At 30.7% G+C, this 20,893-nt stretch overlaps 2 protein-coding genes across 2 annotated transcripts; both read right to left on the bottom strand.

Annotated features, from left to right (window-relative positions):
- Positions 1-3,370: 3,370 nt before the first annotated feature.
- Positions 3,371-4,701, bottom strand: LOC109793453 (Stress responsive A/B Barrel Domain-containing protein). Its single transcript, XM_020352925.2, has 2 exons — positions 4,397-4,701; positions 3,371-3,747 (listed from the first exon to the last, which is right to left on the bottom strand). The coding sequence occupies exons 1-2, from the start codon at positions 4,513-4,515 to the stop codon at positions 3,549-3,551; spliced, it is 318 nt and encodes a 105-aa protein (XP_020208514.1). The 5' UTR covers positions 4,516-4,701; the 3' UTR covers positions 3,371-3,548.
- Positions 4,702-8,802: 4,101 nt separating this feature from the next.
- Positions 8,803-10,443, bottom strand: LOC109793451 (dehydration-responsive element-binding protein 1B). The gene has a single exon (XM_020352922.2). The coding sequence runs from the start codon at positions 10,427-10,429 to the stop codon at positions 9,590-9,592; it is 840 nt and encodes a 279-aa protein (XP_020208511.2). The 5' UTR covers positions 10,430-10,443; the 3' UTR covers positions 8,803-9,589.
- Positions 10,444-20,893: the final 10,450 nt, after the last annotated feature.

Below are 20,893 nucleotides of genomic sequence, written 5' to 3'. Positions count from 1 at the left end.
TATAAACCGTCGAACACATAGGAATAGGATGCTAACTATATGGATCTACCAAAGTTTAGTTTCCAATAATTCAAGGTTCTCAATTATGATATATACTGTAGGGTCGTTTATCCGTAGTAGGTCAATTATTAGCGTTCGAGATTGAAATGAAATGTCATGTACTCTCTAAGGTCATTTATCAACATGATCTCACTGATTTTCAAGTTTCGAAACTAGGAAGTTGTCTGTCTTCCTAGGTTAATTACTAACTGACCTTTTCAAACCAGATTTTATCGAGTTGATGAGTCCATCTTTCGTAATTATTAAAAAAACTTAAATCAGATATTAGACAATTAAATAATATATAAGTGCAGAGCAATTTTATCTTCCAAGCTAATTTTGTAAAGTTTAATTAGACTCAAATTTACTATTCTAAGATAATATCATAATTATTTTCCAAGTTAATTTTTTAGAGTTGGTTTAGACCTAAATTTATTATTATAAAAATAATAAAAACGACAATCAATCACTCTTCTATGTAAAGAATTTTTCTCCCACAAAATACGGAATTATATGCCGATGCACTTGTATATGATGATGCTATGTGGCATCAAGTTGGATATGAATATTCTCTTACCATATCGAGACCAATGGTCAAACATAGATGCTAATCGAATTTATTTTTTTGTTGATACCAAGTGCTGTACAAGGTTGTTTTGGCAGGTGGAAGGAACGCGATAGTACTAGTGTGTCCAAATCAATGCTTGGCCCACATAAGATAGATTAATGCATATATAACTAAAGAAAACCCCATGAAAAAGCCCAAACAATTGTGAATTTGTTTAAGTAATCATTTTTGTTGATTTTTTTTTTTTTTTGTTGAATTGATTTGTTTGTTAGTTGGTTACTTGTTTGACCAAGTTGACCAATTAACTACGAAGAAAGCCTCAAATCTGTATCCTAACGCCTCAAGAGATACAGATTTTCTAATGAATTACTTTTTCTATTAAAGGCTTATTTCTCTTATAGTACAATTTAGCTTACTGACAGTGTAATAAAACCACTAGTTTTCAATTTGTATTATGGCTTTATCGTTCGATTCATATATTCTTATAGGGAGTTCATCTAGATTGTCAAGGATTTGGCTTCTATTGCTCATGAAATCTCAGTCTACTTGATTCGGAATCCTTCAGACAGATACATCATATATGCTTCATATTTTACACTTTCTTTATCAATATCCTCCATTTAGTATTTGTCGCATTAATTTCTTTGAGGGTGCCAATGATCCAATAAGTGTCTTGGATAATTGCCTAGACTGCCCTGTGATAAATAAGTAAAGAATAAGAATCATCTGCACATTAATCTGCTTCTGTTCTGGCAACAATTTGAAATGTCATTACTACTTTGCCTATGTATTCAACAGCCACATTATAATAAACCTTCTTCTATGATTAAAAAAAAATTAAGCAATTATTTTATCAAATTTAGAGTTGACTTACTTGAAGATCAATTTGATTTCTTTGGTTGAGTGATTGATATTTATTGATATCAAAGTTGTGCCAATAAAATGTGACATAATTAATAAATAATTTTGCTCTTTAAGCATGTGATTAGAAATTTGATCTTTGATCCATATGTATGAAAAAAAAATTTGTCTTAGTTTACCAAAATAATAGTTGTGCCAGTTACATTCTAACATATGAGATTCGACCATTATAACATATAATCATACATAGCAAATGAAAAATAAACAAAATATTCTATCCTAAGAAATCAATCTCTAAAAGGCTACTTAGACATCCATGAAGAAGGCTAATGCACCAGTGAAGGAAAGGAAAGAGAAAATAACATGAAATATATACCAACATATTTCATGGACCCACTTTCTGAGATGATCTTGTCTTCTGCAAAAACATCATCAGAGTCGCCAAACCATTTGCATGGAATCAAAATAAATTAAACAAAAGGAAGTAAAATTAAAAGACTTTGAGCCTGTTTGGCTACAAAGAAGTGTTTTTAAGAACTTTCCTACTAGAATAAACTCTTTAAGTAAAAAAACTCTCAAAAGCTATTTTAAATTTATATCCAAACAAATTATTTGTGCATGTCAGAGATCTAGGCACTCACTGCACTCTTTTGCATGGCACAAACACTTCAACCCAACACCACAATTGCCATTAGGCTTTTCACACTCTTTACAAAGATCTTCTACATGATTTGGCACATCAAAGGACACCCATATTCCCAACTCATAACCTTCAACTTTTGAGGAACTTCTATGCACCAATCTGTAATGAGAGCAATTCAAATGTTGAGGACGAAAGCCCTTGTCAACCTCTTGCAGATCTTCAATAACTAAACATGAATATGGATTTTTCTCTTGCTCTTGAATCCTATAAGAGGTTGAACCAGCAGCTCCACATTTATGTAAGCCTTTGCAAATTCCCAAAAATGATGGAATGGAGTCTCTTCTGCTTGTGCAGTTGTAAAGAAGGAGTGAGTTAGCTTCTGGAAGAGAAGGAAAACCAGAAGTAACAGCTAGAGGAGAAATATAATGGAGAGAAGAAGAACAAGGGTGAGATATAGTTAGTAATCTAGAATTATAGCAAGTGAAGAAACTTGGAAAAGGCCAAGAGATGTTCTCAAGTAGAGTTTTTTGGATCTGCATAGGGTGATGTTAATTAATAGAGATGTAATAGAAGAGTTTGGACTCAAGAAAGATGTTTGAGTTTTAATATCACTATCACCACAGTAGTTTGAATGATTATGTTGTTCTATAGGAGTACATAGTGTAATATGGAAAATGAGCAAATAATAATGAAGTTGGAGTTTCTTGAATGGCTTCATGTTCATAGCTTTTCTCTTTGAATGCAGCTAACGATGCTTTAATTATCACATTCTGAGTTGTGTGGGGTTTTAGTTTTATCTCTGAGGATGACATTAGATAGCAAGGCATAAAATTGGATATTGAGAATCTTCTGCTTTGAAATCAAGTTTCAAGTTGGCCCCATGTTAATAGCTAGAAAGAGGTCATGTTGCTTTTGCGGGAATCTATCAACTTTTATTTTTTAGATTTGCCATGTCTTTTTGACATGGAATACAATATGAAACCATCCTTCATTAAGTATTGTTTATCATCAAGCTATGGTATGCATGTTCCGCACCATTGATTCTCATTCTCTGGCTCTGCCATGTAAAAGTTGCTTTTATATTTAACCTTTTAGTGATGCTATTCTCCCAAAGTGAATGATGACATTGGCCACAGTAGTTTGTTGTCACTCATAATCACTCACTTCATCAATCTAATTAGGATCTGGCTTCTTTATAAGGATTTCAAAGCGAGTAATGATATTTTCATCAAATACCGACTCCTAGAAGTATCAATCAATAAGAAGGCAAAAAGAGTTCATCATTATAATTCATAACTCATACTACAAAATCAAATTGCACGAGAGTGGCAGTAAGCCAGTAACAACTCATAACAAAACTAAAAATAGAGGACATAAGCACCAACAAACACTAAATAGATTTAAATAGGGAATCTTTATTGATGAAAATGTTTAGGATCATGCTGGGGCCTTGACAAGAGTAGATGGGAAATCCAGCAGCACTATATTCTCTATAGCTGCTGAAAATTTTGTGGAGAACTCGACATGATTGGGGTGGCTCTGAAATGCAACGAAGTCTTCTTTCTTGTCGAATGTCATCAAGAAGGCATGAGTGAAACCTTGTCTCAACACATCTAGGCTTTCAATGTCCTGTCCCCTGTTCAACATAAATGCAAGCATATCATAAGAAACTATTGGTAAAGTACATCAGTATTCAAGCTAAATACAATAAATGGAAACTCCAAATGATCCCCCAAAATGAACTAAAAAAATTATAAAATCTTTAACTATTTGTGTTTATGCTTAATTATTTTTGTTAATTTAAAGTCCCCTACAACAATCAATATGGTGTGATATGGTTGGCCAAAATTCATATCCATTTAGTACATGTAAGAAATTTGTTTTGTAAGTTTATCTGCATAGAAAAATATACACCAGTACAAAGTTTTTTCAGTTTAACTAATGATCTTTCATATTCAAATACTAAATATGTAATTGTGTTAAATAATGAAGTTTTTTCAGTTTAACCAATGATCTTTCATGTTCAAATACTAAATATGTTAGATGTTTGGAGAATTTCTTTTGTCATCAATAGTAATTTTATCCAACTTGAATAAGATTATTTTCAATAGAGGATTCATATTATTTATAATAAAAAAAATGGAAATAAAAAAATATTTATCTAAAGATATCAATTCTTTAAACAGATATTATTACTTGAAATTCCCATAAACTAAAGTCCCTCTAAACAGTTGTACGTTCATAATATTCTTTTCCAAACTAATGTAACAAAGTGGAAGACATACCATTCAAAGGACTTGACAGCATCAATCTCTGAAACGAACTTCTCCATCCCTTTTGTGAGCTCTTCAACCGCCACACCTTCCTTGAACTTAACAATTACAAAGTGTTTGAATTCCCCCATGGCTAACTATCTTTCCCTTGAACAAAACTTGTCACTAGCAAACCCAATATATATGCTTAATTTGCACATCAAATCTCACGGTCTTGATCTGTTCATTGTCAGAACCCCATGATTCCTTTCACCGATATATTGGCTGAAATGAATAAACAAAAAGTAGTAGGAGACAACATCCACAGCTCAATCTTAGGAAAGGTACTGATACTTTCACCTTTAGACCCACCAATGCACAACTTCTATTCATATCACGGTAAAAATTGTCTCGTGCCATTGTCGTAGCACATGAGGTGGGGTCCTTAGTGTCATCATTCTAGACGAAATTTGAGTGATAATTGGCCTCATTTTGAATCACAAAACATTATGATTGTCTATGCAACAACTTTTCTTCATTTCAGTAGCTGTTCCTTTTGTGCTATGTGCAGAGCTTGGACTTTTCTCCATGTCGTTACCATGTGCATCATCGCCTACGTAAATTATTGGACTAGCTTGGATGGACATGTTATTACTATATATCTACTTCAACAAATTTTACTGCATGTTTAAGGTTTTAGGTTTTAGTTTGGCATAAGGCCACAAATATTTTTACCAGGCCTAGTTCATTTTTCATCTCAGATTTGAACGTTCAGCTGGCATGACATTATATTGTTACGGGTTAAATTTCTTTTTCGTTTTCATAAATATGTAAAAAATTATTTTCAATTTCATTTTTTTTTTAAATATCGAACTTTGGGCACATATCTATTAGTTATTTTTGCCTATCTATCAACACTTTTTTTTTTAAGTCTAGAGTTGTCTTCTACTGAAGTTGTGCTATTGATGTTTAGGCAAGTTTTTCACATGTTTTTTTATTTTTATTTTTTTGAAATAGAAAACGATGACGATTGGGCAGTGAAAATGAAATTTCCCTTGGAGACTCTAGATTTATTTAAATTTGTAAAAGAGGGTTAAGATGTTCTTCTACTAAAAAAAAATAAAAAACAAAATCTTATCATGGCCCAAATGAAAAAACATAAGGACAGAAAAAGAAAAAAAAAAAAAAAAAAAAAAGAAGGAAAAGGCTTGTTTATTACATTTGTTGTTTCTAAAACAATTTTCAATCACGACTCTTAAAACAATAAAACCAATCTAGAACTATTTAGGCGAAAAACATGCAAGAGATGACCCAGAGTCTATTAATATAAGATGAAAAGTGTTTTAGAGAATTTTTTTATTAAAAAAACTCTATTTGTAATAGAAAAATTCTTTAAAATATTTTAAATTTGTATTTAAACAGACTTTTAATATCAAACATGCAAGATCTGATTTATCAGGGAAGTTGAGAGAAAAAAAAATAATGAACCTGAGATAGTGAAAGAGTACTTATATATATTATTTGACATTACTAAGGAATTGTACAAAAATTCTTGTAATATCCCGGAAAAACATGAGGACTCTATAATAACTTGGGGACCATAAAGAATTTGTTTTGCAGCCCAAAAATGATTCAAATGTCTTCGCCCGAAAATAGAACCAAATTACATTACGAATACCTCAGCAGAGTCGTGTTTTGAAATTGTTAGACCCTAGCCGAATTTTTTGCTTTAGTTTTACTGTAATATAATTAGTCGAATTTCATTTTATTCTTTTAATTATTTGAACAATAAAATTGCTAATTAAAATTTAATAAGTTAAAATTTTCAACATCTCAATAAAAAAAAATCCCTTCAATCACTATTTTGTAATATAGTTAATCTCAAATTAAATCTAGAAAATTTAATTTTTAAAATAATTACAAGTAATATTGATAACATTTTATAAACATTACACACAAATAAAAATAAAAAAAATTCAATAAATTTAATATTTATAATAAGAAATTAATTTGTTTTTTAATATTTATTTTATTATCTTCAATTCAAGGGGAAAAGTCATGATTACTAATATAAATTTAACAATGTTTCTTTCAATTGAGTCATTCTCTTCTAAAATTCTTATTTACTGAAGTTCAAATAAAAATGCTCCAAAGTGTTTTTTATATTTTAAAATTTGTTGAAATAAGTCTCGAATAAAAGAAAAAGAAAGTAATTTGATGTATACAAAAAAAAAAACCAAATCTATAAAAAAAATAGTCTTTAATTAGATGTAAGATATTATACGTACTATAATTTTTCTCAAAATGTACTTTATAGATCATATAGTTTTTATGAGATATACTAGCATATAAAAAAAAATTTATACCTTCGTGAATTACTTTTAAAAAAATTATATAATAAAAAATATATAATAATGAATGAGTATTAAAACTGTAGACAATTATAAAATGAAATTTAAAAAAATGTAATTTATAAAAAAATAATTATTAAGATAAAATTAGATAAAAATCATCTACAGTAAATAATTCAATCCCCTATATTATAGTTATAATAAATATCTATATTCATTTCAATAGCTTTTTTATTTGAATTCAAAGTTACATGTAAACTACATTTTTATAAATTTTTAAATGATAATATATTAAAAACACCTAACGTGTACCAAAAAAAAATTGCACACCTAAAAATAATTTAAGTAATGAGATTAAATATTAAAATATTAAAATGTAATGATTAATAGATACCAATTTGATAAAATATATATATATATATATATAATTTCTTACTCTTAAAATTAATGAGATTAAATATTTTTATTTTAAAATAAAAAATGAAAATTATGGATTAAAAAAATGACAATGTTAATTTAACCTAATAATAAGACTTTTATCAAATTAAATATTAAAGTAAAATGATTATAAGAATAGTAAAAAGTAGTTAGTGCTACTGCTTACATAATTTCAATAATGACTAATAAAATTGTAGTCTGGTAAAGTATATGCTGACCATGATCTTACTCATAGAAAAAAATATGTTGACCATATTAAAAAGTCAACTACCCCACCGATTCTGCTAGCTGCAATGGGACACGTGTGTTCCCAATGTGTCATATCATCAAAGACCTAATCGTTGACTTGTCATTTTGGATTACAAAAGAAGAAATACTTCACTAAAATATGCAAAATTAACTACCTCTTTCTTTATTTCAATTCAATTATGTGTTTGCATTATTTCTTCCCATGTTTTTCTCATGTATACTACGTTTACAGTACTTCCATCGTGATTAAATTTGTGAAGAATTACCTAATGAATAAAAGCATATATAACTTTTTCACGCGATTGATCAATTAAAATCATTACTATTTATAGTCTTTTATATATAAAATTCAATTACTTAATTTACTATGATTAAAAAAAATTAGTTAATTGATTTAATAATTTTAAACTTGACATAAACTTATATTTTTTTAAACTACTCCTAGTATTAATGTGCATATTACACTACTGACTACTTATTAAATCAAGAGGAATGTATTAGTTAAAGATATTTTTTATTAAAAAATAATTAATATAAAAACATTTTAGAATAGTTCTTATAAAAATGATCAAACAATTCAAATTCAAGCCTCATAAAAAGAATCGAAGTATATATAGATATAACATTAAAGTTAATTATAACATTAAAGTTAATTATAACTACACCAATTTTCAAGATAAAATAATATATAATATGACTAAAATTTTCTTTATTTTTACAACAATTTTTGGTAAATAATAAAAATACTTATATATATATATATATCCTGCAGGTTAAAACATAATGTTGGGATGCAAGCAAAGTCCTACATCATTCAAATAAGAAGATGGACATGTATTTATATACACACAGTTGTCTCCATTGGTTGAGAGACATTTTGGGTGATGTCCAAAAGCAAACCTGTGGGCCGTGAGGGCTTGAGCCCAAAACGGACAATATCTCACTAATGTGGAGACATGTGTGTATCTGTAGTAACCCCTTAATGCTCAACACATAAAACATCAATAAACAGAAATACTGTAAGAAACGAAAAATACACTATAGAAAAAAAAATTATAAAATAAATAAGGTATGTAAGGCTAAAAATGAAGCAAAATATATAAGAGGATACTTTACTAGCTAGTTTCAATTATGGATCTCTTACTTTCAGTAAAAAAAAATTTAATGTAAATAACCCCCTTCTATTTTGCTTTACTTTTAGTCTTATACACCTTATGTTTTTTAAAACAATTTTTTCTCAAGTGTAATTAATACATTTTTGATATTTTAAAATAAAAAATAAATTGAGACAGAAAAAATTTCAAAAGTGATTAATAAAATGGGATGGAATGCGTATTAGTTTATATTAAATAAGATTTTGGTTCATATATTTTTTATTTTTTTGAGTTCTGGTTTTCCATAAATCTTTATCATTGATTTCTATGTTTTTAGTATTTGAAATTTGGTCCATTATGAACCAACATCCGAGTAAGTAAGAAATATAAAAATTAATCTTTCATAAAAAATAGAGACTTTTGTAAATCATTATAAATTACATAGACAAGAATAAAGTTCAAACTTTACAAATATTGTCCCAACTCATTGTTACTACGTTGACTCTAAACTGATATTTAGGATAATGATTATAAAATTTAATCTAAATGAATTGTTAACCACTTAATTATTGAAAGAGTCCAACTCAATTAATTGAAATATGTACTTGAATGTTTTAAATCTCCTTAATTTGTACTTTGTTCGATTCTCATTGATAAAAAAAAATAAATGAGTTGTTTATGCTACAGTTTTCGATTAATAGTTATAACAGTCTAGATTAAACAAATCACAATCGTTGGGATGAGGTATAATGTGTTTAAGTTTGATCTTTGTTGATTTGAGTATAATCTTTCTTATTATAGATTAAAAAAGGTTAAACAAATCACAATGTTTCTTTAATTTCTTCTTTTTCATAGAAGTGAGTAGATCCAATACAACTTAATTATAACATAACCTACCCTTAAATACACTTAACTGTTGAGTTCTAATGAAATTTAGTACATTTACTTTAATGCTAGTATATATAGGATCTTAACTTCAAAATTTATTACCACCATTGTTGATCTTACGGATAAAAAAAACCTACCCGTGTAAACAATCAAGTCTTTGAATATATGACGATACAAAAATGCCATATATTCCATATAATATATTATTAATCTGTCCAGAGAGTGAGATCGGTTTCACAATCAACCTGGTCCCAATCAAATCCTCTCATCATAGACGGTGGTGTAATGAGAAGACCCTCTGCCATACTATCCAACAAACTCGGCATGTTATACACTGCCTCTTCATCAAAAAACGCGGATTCATTAGACTCATCATTATCATTCCTACTCTTAACAATTTCATCAACCAAACAAGGCTTAGTAGTCTCAAGACTCTCAACCCTCGAAGATGATGAACTGCACAAGGAAGAAGGAGCAAAAACCTTTGAAACTTTTGATGCAGCCAATCTTATATCTTCAGCAGAAGAAGACTTTGCAACTGGAAGAAGAGAAACTGAGTCAGGGAAGTTGAATATGGCCGAGGTGCCCTTAAGTGCTAGGACAGCCACGTCATGTGCCCTAGCAGCAAGTTCTGGCGTAGGGTATGTCCCAAGCCATATCCTTGACTTCTTGTTGGGTTCACGAACTTCACACACCCACTTGTTACCGTTTCTTTGACGAATCCCTCGATACACAGGGTGACGTGTCTCTCGAAACTTCTTTCTCCCCGCTTTCCTCTTGTGAGAACTCATCACTGACGACGTTGTTGCTTGTGCTTGTGCATGGTGTGATGATGAATGAATAGCTGATGGAGAATTCGGTGAGAGTTGTTGGCTTTGAGGGGAAGAAGTGGATGATGGTGAAGAGGAATAATAGTAACAATAATAATGAGAATGAGAATGAGAATCTCTCTCAACTTTGTCCATGCTTTGATTGATGAAGAATAAAATATAGTGTTGTATTTTTTGAGAAGGAAGGTGTTGGTGTTGGTGTTGGTAGTGATTCATGCATGAAACTATATATATAAGAGTACCAGTCGTTGACCTTCAAGTTTGCAGGCTAAGATGTATGTGGTAGAGGTGGAAACAGGAAAGAACGTTAATTTGGAGAAAGAGACACAGTTCGAGAACAAACACGTGCCACACGTTAATGGAATCAAATTTAATCATCTTCTCGTAGATTGTGATGCGAAATTTAGAAAGATTTTTTTTTTTTACATAATTATATATTAATTGTGTTAGAAATTTTATTTCTAATAATTATTGTAGGCTGCATATATTATTTGTAGTATTTATATTAGTTATTTACATTTAGTTGAGCTCAATAAAAGTGATCTAATTTTAGTGAGCCTTTAGACTCCCAACAGGAAAAATTGATATGAGCCCATATAAATGGAAACCAGATTTGGCCCGTTAGGGGTTAATTGAACCCTAATAAGTTTAAAATTATAAAGATGGTCATGGTCCCCAATATGCCAAATCAGAAACACACGTCTCTTTGTCTCCCCATCAGAAGAGTAACATCAAGTCCCATCAAGGAATTCAGTGATTTGGCTGAGGAAGATCATTGCACCAAAAGACTATTCCGCTGCAACCTTTTGATCAACGTCAATGGATACAGGTACGTATTATTAACATTAACTCTGTAATCTGAGACAACGGTTCTTAATATTGATTAATGGAAAATTTCTATTTGGCTTAAGACATTTATCCCAACAAGTGGTATCAGAGCCGTCGTTGTTATTAGGTTATGGGGTTCTAAAGCGTATTGTTACAATTTTTTTTCTCTCTTCATTGATAATACGTGTATTTGAATGCGTTGTCATTTTTTTTGCTTCAATTTGGTTTAATTGATTATACGGATAAAGAGATCAATTAAAAATTGAATTTTTATTAAAGAGAATTTTTGTGAAATTGTATAATTTCCTGTGAATGTTATAAATTTGTATATGTAACAATTTTGCAATGATCCTGAACACATTGTCAAATGTAGAACTTTTTTGAATTTTTAATTTTCTCACCAGAAGTGAGATAATTGTGCAACAATGTAATAAAGGAATATTTTCTCACCAGAAGTGAGTTAATTGTGCAACAATGCAATAAAGAAATATTTTCTCACCAAAGTGACTTAATTGTGCAACAATGAAATAAAAGAATATTTTTCTCACTGGAAGTGGGAAAATAATATTATGTTTGATCCTTTGAGTACCACCAGAAGTGGGATTTTATTTTGTTTTTGTCAAAATCATTGTTGTTATATTAAATGATATTTGGGAAAATTATATGATTAATATATTGAATTTCACATTATCGATTTTTTTTAATGGCATTCGCGTAAGAATTATTTTCTTGAAATTTGATTGATATTATGTTCAAATTTAAATTGATATTTTTTTATATATCAAATTTGAGTGCGAATGTTGGCAGATTATAGACCCTCTTTATTAATTAATTTGTCTGGTAATTTTTAATTAAATAAATTGATGTAATATATTGCCAAAGCAATCCCTATTATAGAAATTAATTTGATTAAAAATTACAATAGATGTTAGTATGAAATTATTTATGCGATTTGTGTTCATTCCAAAGGAAGACACAATTTAGCCAAATAATAACATGCCTGTGATGATAAATATGTGACAATTATAAAGTTACAATCATGTGAATAATAGTTGGTCCAAAGAAAGGCTATTATTTGATAGAATTAATTATCAATATTTGATCGTTGCATTGAGAGTACCACTAACAAGTTGATTTGTATGTCCAAAGACAAAGAATTAATGTTGTTCTCGGTATCTTGTAATGGGTCTATTATGTAAATAATCTGCATGTTTTGTCTATTTTATTTTACTGTGAGCATGTAATTAAATTAAATTTTTTTTATGTTCTATTACAGTTGTTGTTGCTAGTGTTGTTAACTTATCTGTTCAAATTAATTGTATACCTATGCTTAATGGGACAAACTTTAAGGCCTGGAAGGAAGCAGTTGAGATAATTCTTGGCTGCATGGATCTTGATCTTGCACTTCGGGCTGAGAAACCCACTCCAAATTTGGAAAACCTGGATGAGGATAAGGTTGAAAAGTGGGAACGCTCAAACCGAATGTGTTTGATGATCATGAAGCAATCTGTTCCAGAAGTTTTTCGGGGCTCTATTTCTGAGAGCCACAATGCTAAAGGTTTCCTTGATGCCGTTGAGCAGTATTTCACCAGTAATGAGAAAGTTGATGCAAGCAGTTTGCTTGCTAAACTTATCTCTATGAGATACAAAAGTAAAGGAAACATAAGGGAGTACATTATGGAAATGTCTAATCTCGCGTCAAAACTAAAAGCACTAAAGTTAGAGTTGTCTGATGACTTGCTCGTGCATCTAGTTTTGATTTCTCTTCCTACACACTTTGGACAATTCAAGGTGAGTTATAATACTCAGAAAGATAAATGGACCTTGAATGAATTGATTTCTCACTGTGTGCAAGAGGAGGAAAGGCAGCAAAGAGAAAAGACTGAAAATGCTCATTTAGCGTCAAGCTCTCAGAATAGGAAGAGAAAGAATAATAAGGATGTTGTAGAAAGGACTTCTCAACTAAAGAAAGTCAAAAAGGATGAGAACACACCTACTTGCTTCTTCTGCAAGAAGCCTGGGCACATGAAGAAAGAATGTCCCAAGTACGCCTCTTGGCGTGTAAAGAAAGGTAATTTTCTCTCTTTTGTTTGTTCTGAAGTTAATTTAGCTTTTGTACCACGTGATACTTGGTGGGTAGATTCTGGTGCTACTACTCACATTAGTGTATCCATGCAGGGTTGCCTTTGGAGCCGACCTCCAAGTCATAATGAAAGATTTATATATGTGGGTGATGGCAACAAGGTTACAGTGGAGGCTATTGGAACATTTAGATTACAGTTAAAAACTGGATTTCATTTGGATTTATTTGAGACTTTTGTTGTACCGTCTTTTAGGCGGAATTTAATTTCTATTTCTAGTTTGGACAAATTTGGTTTTTCTTGTTCATTTGAAAATAATAAATTTAGCCTCTATCAAAATTCAAATGTTGTTGGTTCTGGTTCTTTAATTGATAATTTGTACTTACTAGATGTAGTTAGTTCCAATAAAGAAAATTTTAACATTGATTCTCGTGGTACGAAGCGTAAAATAAATGAGAACTCAGCCACCTTATGTGATGGAGATGGTAAGGAGGAGTGATGAATGTTCTTCTCCTTAGCTCTCCTTATGACCGGATCTTCTTCAAGGAAATAGAAACCAACGTGATGAACACTATATGGAGGAGATTCTCGGATAGGAAGAAGGCTTAAGCCTTGGATGGAAGCATCCAAGCTTAAGGTGCAAGGGAAAGCTCACTTCAAAGAGGAGGAAATCCTAGAAGGGTTCCTAAGGTGAAGCTTTCTCTCATGGTGACTCTTGAACGAAATTTGGCTGAATAAGCTCTCAAATTTCATTATTCTCAAAAGTGAATACAAAGAGTGGAAGAATCACTTAAGTAGGGTTCCAAGTGTGCAACTTTGGGCGCCTAAATCCAAGGCTACATGTGGCGCCCAAAATTTGAATTCAAACTTGAAATTTGAATTCAAATTTTGGCTCCCATGTGCTAGTCCGAAAATTTAGGTGCCTAGATGCATTTAGGTTTGATTTGAGAGTTATTTAGGGTTAATTTGAGTGGCACATGTTCAGCCACCCATGGTGCTAAACATGTGACTCAAATGTAACTTAAATGACTTCCAAATTAAACCTAGTTTAACCTATTTTACCTATTTAAGTAATTCTTGTATATTCCTAATCTAATGACCTAAATACAATGGTCAAACAAATACAATGGAAAGGAAAAATTACAAGAATGAAAATGAGCCCAATATTGGGTACCAAAAGCCCAAAGGCCCATGAAGCCCAAAACTAGGCCCAACAAGCCTAAAACCTAAAATGCTACTCTCTGTGGTCCAAAATACAAGACCAAAATATATGATACCTATACTAACATGATGTATACAAAACATATGAAAATAGCTATAACAAAATATGGCCCATGAAAAGTTCAACTTGGGCCTTCCCAGGCCCATCAGGCCCATTGGGCCCTGACTGGCCCAAACCTTCATGTCTAGCCAACTCCTCTTGGTTCTTTGAGTATGTCACCTCTTGCACTCCAAAGCATGATTCCATCATTATGGCATAAGCGTTTAGGCCATATCTCTAAATAAAGAATTCAAAGGCTTGTGTCAAATGAGATTCTTGAACCCTTTAACTTGTCAGACTTTGAGGTTTGCGTTGAATGTATTAAGGGTAAACAAACAAATTCTAGAAAATTAGGTGCCGAAAGGGTTAAGGGCGTTTTGGAATTAATTCACACAGATATTTGTGGACCATTCCCTACGACATCTTGGAATGGACAACAATATTTCATTACGTTCATAGATGATTATTCAAGGTATGACTACCTATTTTTAATTCATGAGAAGTCCCAATCCCTAGATGTTTTCAAATCTTTTAAAGCTGAAGTTGAGCTTCAACTTGGAAAGAAAATTAAGGCCGTCAAATTTGATTGTGGTGGTGAATATTACGGTAGATATGATGGATCAGGTGAACAACGTCCAGGACCTTTTGCGCTTTTCCTAAGGGAATGTGGCATCGTTCCTCAGTATACTATGCCTGGAAAACCAAACATGAACGGTGTTGCAGAATGTAGAAACAAGACTCTTAAGGATATGGTGAGAAGTATAATTAGTCATTCTTCCTTACTAGAGTCATTGTGGGGAGAAGCGCTTAAGACTGCAGTCTACATCCTAAATAGGGTACCAAGTATAGCAATTAACAAAACTCCTTATGAGCTATGGACGGGTAAAAGGCCAAGTCTAAAACATTTACACATTTGGGGTTGTCCGGCTGAAGCGCGTCCTTATAGGCCGCATGAAAGCAAGCTGGAGTCAAGGACTGTTAGCTGTTATTTTGTTGGTTATCCTGAACGCTCTCGGGGCTATAAATTTTACAATCCCACTACTAGATCATTCTTTGAGATGGGGAATGCGAGATTCCTTGAGGATGTTGAGTTTGGGAAGGAAGAGAACATAAGAAATGTTGTCTTTGAGGAAAAACCTTTCATTGACAGTGATCAAGTCCTCGTGCCTATTACTATTCCAGTACCTACCTCAGTAATAGGTGACAATCATGGAGTTATTCCTGACATTGTCCCTACACAAGACAATATTGAGGTTCTCCCTCAAATACCTATAGAGCAAGTTCAACAATCTCAAGAAGTGCCATTAAAGAGATCCACTAGAGAAAGGAAAAGTACAATTCTAGATGATTACATTGTGTTTCTTCAAGAACATGAGGATGGCATTGGTTTAACACAGGATGATCCAATCAACTTCTGTCAAGCTATGCAAAGTTCTAGCTCTCAAAAGTGGATTGATGCCATGAAGGATGAGATGAAATCTATGCAAGACAACGATGTTTGGGATCTCGTTGAATTACCTAAAGGTGTGAAACCTATTGGTTGTAAATGGATATTTAAAACCAAAAGGGATTCAAAAGGTAATATCGAGAGATATAAGGCTCGTTTAGTTGCTAAAGGTTTCACTCAAAAGGAAGGCATTGATTACAAAGAAACCTTTTCTCCGGTTTCTTCAAAGGATTCTTTTAGAATAATAATGGCACTCGTAGCTCATTATGATTTAGAGCTCCATCAGATGGATGTTAAAACTGGGTTTCTAAATGGTGACATTAAAGAAACAATTTATATGATGCAACCAGAAAATTTTGTGTCTGGTGACTCAAAGTCCATGGTATGCAAACTAAAGAAATCCATTTATGGTCTTAAACAAGCTTCCCGTCAATGGCATCACAAGTTCCATCAAGTTATTACCTCATATGGTTTTGAGGCAAATATAGTTGATGATTGTGTTTATCATAAGTTTAGTGGGAGTAAATATATATTCTTGGTGCTATATGTCGATGATATACTGTTTGGCAGGAGCGATATAGGCTTATTGCACGAAACCAAGAGATTTTTAACAAAGAATTTTGAAATGAAAGATCTTGGTGAAGCCTCTTTTGTATTAGGTATTAAGATACTAAGAGATCGTTCTCATGGTATCATAAGGTTATCCCAAGAGAATTATATCGATAAAGTTTTAGACAGATTCGACATGAAAGATAGTAAACCAGGAGATACCCCTATAGCCAAGGGAGACAAATTTAGCCTCAAACAGTGCCCTAATAATGACCTTGAAAGAAATGAGATGCAAAAGATTCCCTATGCTTCAGCTGTGGGAAGTCTAATGTATGCTCAAGTTTGTACTCGTCCTGATATTGCATTTATAGTGGGAGTTTTGGGCAGATACTTAAGTAATCCTGGGATGCAGCATTGGAAAGCAGTAAAGCGTGTAATGCGCTATTTGAAGAGAACAAAAGGATATATGCTCACTTATCAGAAGTCTAACAATTTAGAGATCATTGGATACTCAAACTCTGATTTTGCCGGATGTCAAGACAGTAAACGCTCCACATCTGGATACATCTTTATGTTGGCTGGAGGAGCTATCTCTTGGAAGTCTGTTAAACAGACTATTATAGCTTCATCAACCATGGTTGCGGAGTTCATTGCTTTTTTTGAGGCATCCAACCATGGGATATGGCTGCGAAATTTTATCACTAATTTACGTGTGATTAATGACATTGAAAGACCATTGAAAATCTATTGTGATAATAACTCTACAGTTCTTTATTCCAATAATAATAGGAGTACAACCAAGTCAAAATTCATTGATATAAAGTTTATGGTTGTTAAGGAAAGAGTTCAGAATAAGCAAATTTCTATAAAACATATAGGGACTAATTTTATGCTAGCTGATACACTTACTAAGGGTTTGGTGCCTAAAGTCTTTCATGAGCACACTGCTCATATGGGTGTAATTCCTTATAGTACCTTAGTTTAGTGGGAGTCTCATTTATGTTGTGTCTTCTTTATTTTTATTTTTTCCAGATATTTGTATTATTTGGATTTTCTACAGAAATAAAGTTGATGTTCATAATTTTATTCTGAACTTGTTTTTGTGCAAATATATATATGTTGCATTTTGAATGGATCTCTATAAAGAATAAAGTTTAGACCAGTTGGAAATAGACATGACTAAGATCACGTTGCATGTAATTTCTATGCCACTTATCCATATTTGATCTATGTCATTGAGTGCATACAATTGTGGTGATCATTATGGTTTAGTCACATTAGATAGTGATGAAAGCTGTAGTGGTTCCCTGTTGTTGTATGAGATGGACCAGATTGTTTAAGGGGAGTCTAAAAGTAAATAACATACAGTTGCGCGCCTAAAGATTTTTGTGATATAAATACTTAAATGAATATAAAGCCCAAGTGGGAGATTGTTAGAAATTTTATTTCTAATAATTATTGTGAGCTGCATATATTATTTGTAGTATTTATATTAGTTATTTACATTTAGTTGGGCTCAATAAAAGTGATCTAATTTTAGTGAGCCTTTAGACTGCCAACAGGAAAAACTGATATGGGTCCATATAAGTGGAAACCAAATTTGGTCCGTTAGGGGTTAATGGGAACCCTAATAGGTTTAAAATCATAAAGATGGTCATGGTTCCCAATATGCCAAATCAGAAACACACGTCTCTCTGTCTCCCCATCAGAAGAGTAACATCAAGTCCCATCAAGAAATTCAGTGATTTGGCCGAGGAAGATCATTGCACCAAAAGACTATTCCATTGCAACCTTTTGAGATAATACTTAATATTAATAAATTGTTTTCACTTATACTATAAATATTAATGAGTCGAGATACTTCGTGTTTCAACTAAAAATAAAATAAAAATAAAAATTAAATAATAAAAATATAATAATTTAATTAGTGTTATAATTAATTTATTAGTTTAAAATCTTGAATTTGATAAAATAAATATATATTATTTTTTTAATTTTTTAAAAATAAAAGGTATAATGATTAATAAAACATGAAAAACAAGATAATATATGTTGATATTTTTTAAAAAAATATAAATATAAATTATAATGACATACAATATATATTGTTTAAAATTAACATTAAAATTGTATATAATTATATATTAAATAATTATATATATATATATATATATTATTTATGGTGTTACTCTTTATATCTCAATGTAAGAAACAATTTTCTTTTAGGTACGCATGTTCCTATTGTAGATAATAGAGGCTTGGTATAAATGGCAGCATGACAGTACTCATTTTAATATATTAATATTTATTGTTAAAATTTATTAGGAATTACGAAGTCAAAATTGAAACTCATTGTGTGTAGAGAGAAAAGTACATATAACGAACAAAAAAGAGAGAAGAAAAAAAAAGTACATATATTAATTTACGGTGTAATTTTTGTACATTATAATCTATTTACAAATTGCTAATTATGATAAGTTTATTTCTTAAAAGTTATATCGAAACTAATTATTTTGATTTGATTGGTAACATAATATCGCTTATAGTTCATATATTCGTTAAAGTCATACTTATAGTTTAAACTTTAAATAGTTGTTGATGGGTCATGATATTAATAAATGAATAATGTACCTGAAAAGATGATCCATGAACAACTTTTTAACTTATGGGTATATGAATTCAATGAATGTATGAGCCATAAAAGAACCATGTACGTATTTTCATGTTAATTCCTTTTCCAGAAATGTTTGCAATCACGCGTGGACTTAAATTAAGATGGCAGAAAATAGAGAAACAGGGCCACATTAAAATGATGAATGGAATGGTCGACAATAGAAACAATTTTTACCTTCCATGAATATACCGTTGACCTGAAAAGCAAAATATAAACGTGAAGAACCCTCCGATAGGGTTCATTAGGTAGGGGTGGCAAATGAATGATTTATCTATCATTTGTTCGATTTATTCACAAATAAATATATTTATTTACTTTCATGAATGGTTAATGATTTATTCAATATTTTTTTAAAATTTATTAAATTATAATATGCGATATTTATTGGATTAAAATTTTAAAAAATTATTTTAATTTTAAAAAAAGTCTTATAAATTTTAAAAATTATATAAAAATTAATGTAATGACTTATAAAGAAAAGAAATATAAATAAAATATTTCAAAAATAAAAAATTATTTAATTTTTAAAATATTACTTTTATGGATGAATTGAATATTTATTATTTAAAAATTGTTAATACGTCATTTTTTTTTGTTTTAAATAAGTTTGATGAGTTTTTAGGTGAATTTTGCAAGAATCAAGTAAATTAATGAATTATTATTTTTATTCATTTTGATTTGTCTAAAAAAATCATTTATGAGCTGTCAACGGGTCAAATTCACCAATTAGGTTCCAATCTTGCATGCTCGTGAATGAATGTTGCATCCAAGTTTATTTTGACAAATTATGTCCAATTTTACAATAAATTTTAAAATAATTCATGACTGATAATTAAGTCGAAAGTTATCCTTTGTTTATAAATTTTGTTTGTTTTATCTTTAATTAATATGAGATTTGAATTTTTTAAAATGCTTATATTACACATTTAATTTTGTAGGCACCACCAACATAGCAAGCAATAACTCGATCGTGGGCACAAGATGAGTGATAACAAGTGCAATGTACGTATATCTTGAAAGGGGGGTCCATAGCCTAATTGGTCATATAAGACTAGAGCAATTGATGACATTGATTAAGGTTGTTTGTAAATTTATGTGTGTCGTCTTCTTCTTCTTTTTCACTACTGCTTGATGTATTAAATGATTATTCATAAAATGAAAATAAAATTAAAAATATATTGAACATAATTTTAATCAAATCTTTAGAGCATCTTTAGTGGAGATTACTTACAAATAATCCCTTATATCACATTATTGCCACATCAGTTATAGTCTACTTTATAGGTTACTTAAATTTTAACAAAATTATTTCTACAATTAATTTTTCTAAAATTTAAACAACTCATAAAATGGACCAGAACTGATGTGATAATGATAAGCAACTCCACCGGAGATGGTGAGAGTGTTGTGCGTACACATGTTTCTTGCGCGGAGATCGATTCATGGCGTAAATAGAATAAAAGCTCAATTTGATGACATGATGGTCGTACACCCATCACCAACGGATGCTTTTGAGTCAACGACGTTGACAATACAACAAAAAAATATAAACAATGTACCGTGAGTGGGGCTACTAAGGACACAATAACATTCTAAGATGCTATGAATTTTATGACAATTGTTTGACTTATTATTGTTGGATTGCTCACGGATATTTAATTTTATTGATTTTATGTTCGATTGTCAATATAAAATGTGTTAATAATAATTTTATATTGACAAATAATTATATAACAATTCTTAATTTATAAGCTAAGTTTGTTAAATTAAGTTAGGTCTAATTTCTCTTTTTTAAGAATCATTAGATTTATTATAATATATATTATTGAAGAGCTTAGTT

Source organism: Cajanus cajan, chromosome 10, assembly GCF_000230855.2.
Source record: "Cajanus cajan strain Asha chromosome 10, NIPB_CcT2T_4, whole genome shotgun sequence".
Taxonomy (NCBI): domain Eukaryota; kingdom Viridiplantae; phylum Streptophyta; class Magnoliopsida; order Fabales; family Fabaceae; genus Cajanus; species Cajanus cajan.
Note: the sequence above shows the minus strand (reverse complement) of the source record. Positions and strands in the feature narration are given on the sequence as shown.

Coding starts and splice junctions, on each gene's coding strand:
- LOC109793453 (XM_020352925.2), bottom strand. CDS start 4,515: ATGGGGGAATTCAAACACTTTGTAATTGTTAAGTTCAAGGAAGGTGTG. Junction 3,748..4,396: donor GCTGTCAAGTCCTTTGAATG/GTATGTCTTCCA, acceptor TATGTTGAACAG/GGGACAGGACATTGAAAGCC.
- LOC109793451 (XM_020352922.2), bottom strand. CDS start 10,429: ATGAATCACTACCAACACCAACACCAACACCTTCCTTCTCAAAAAATA.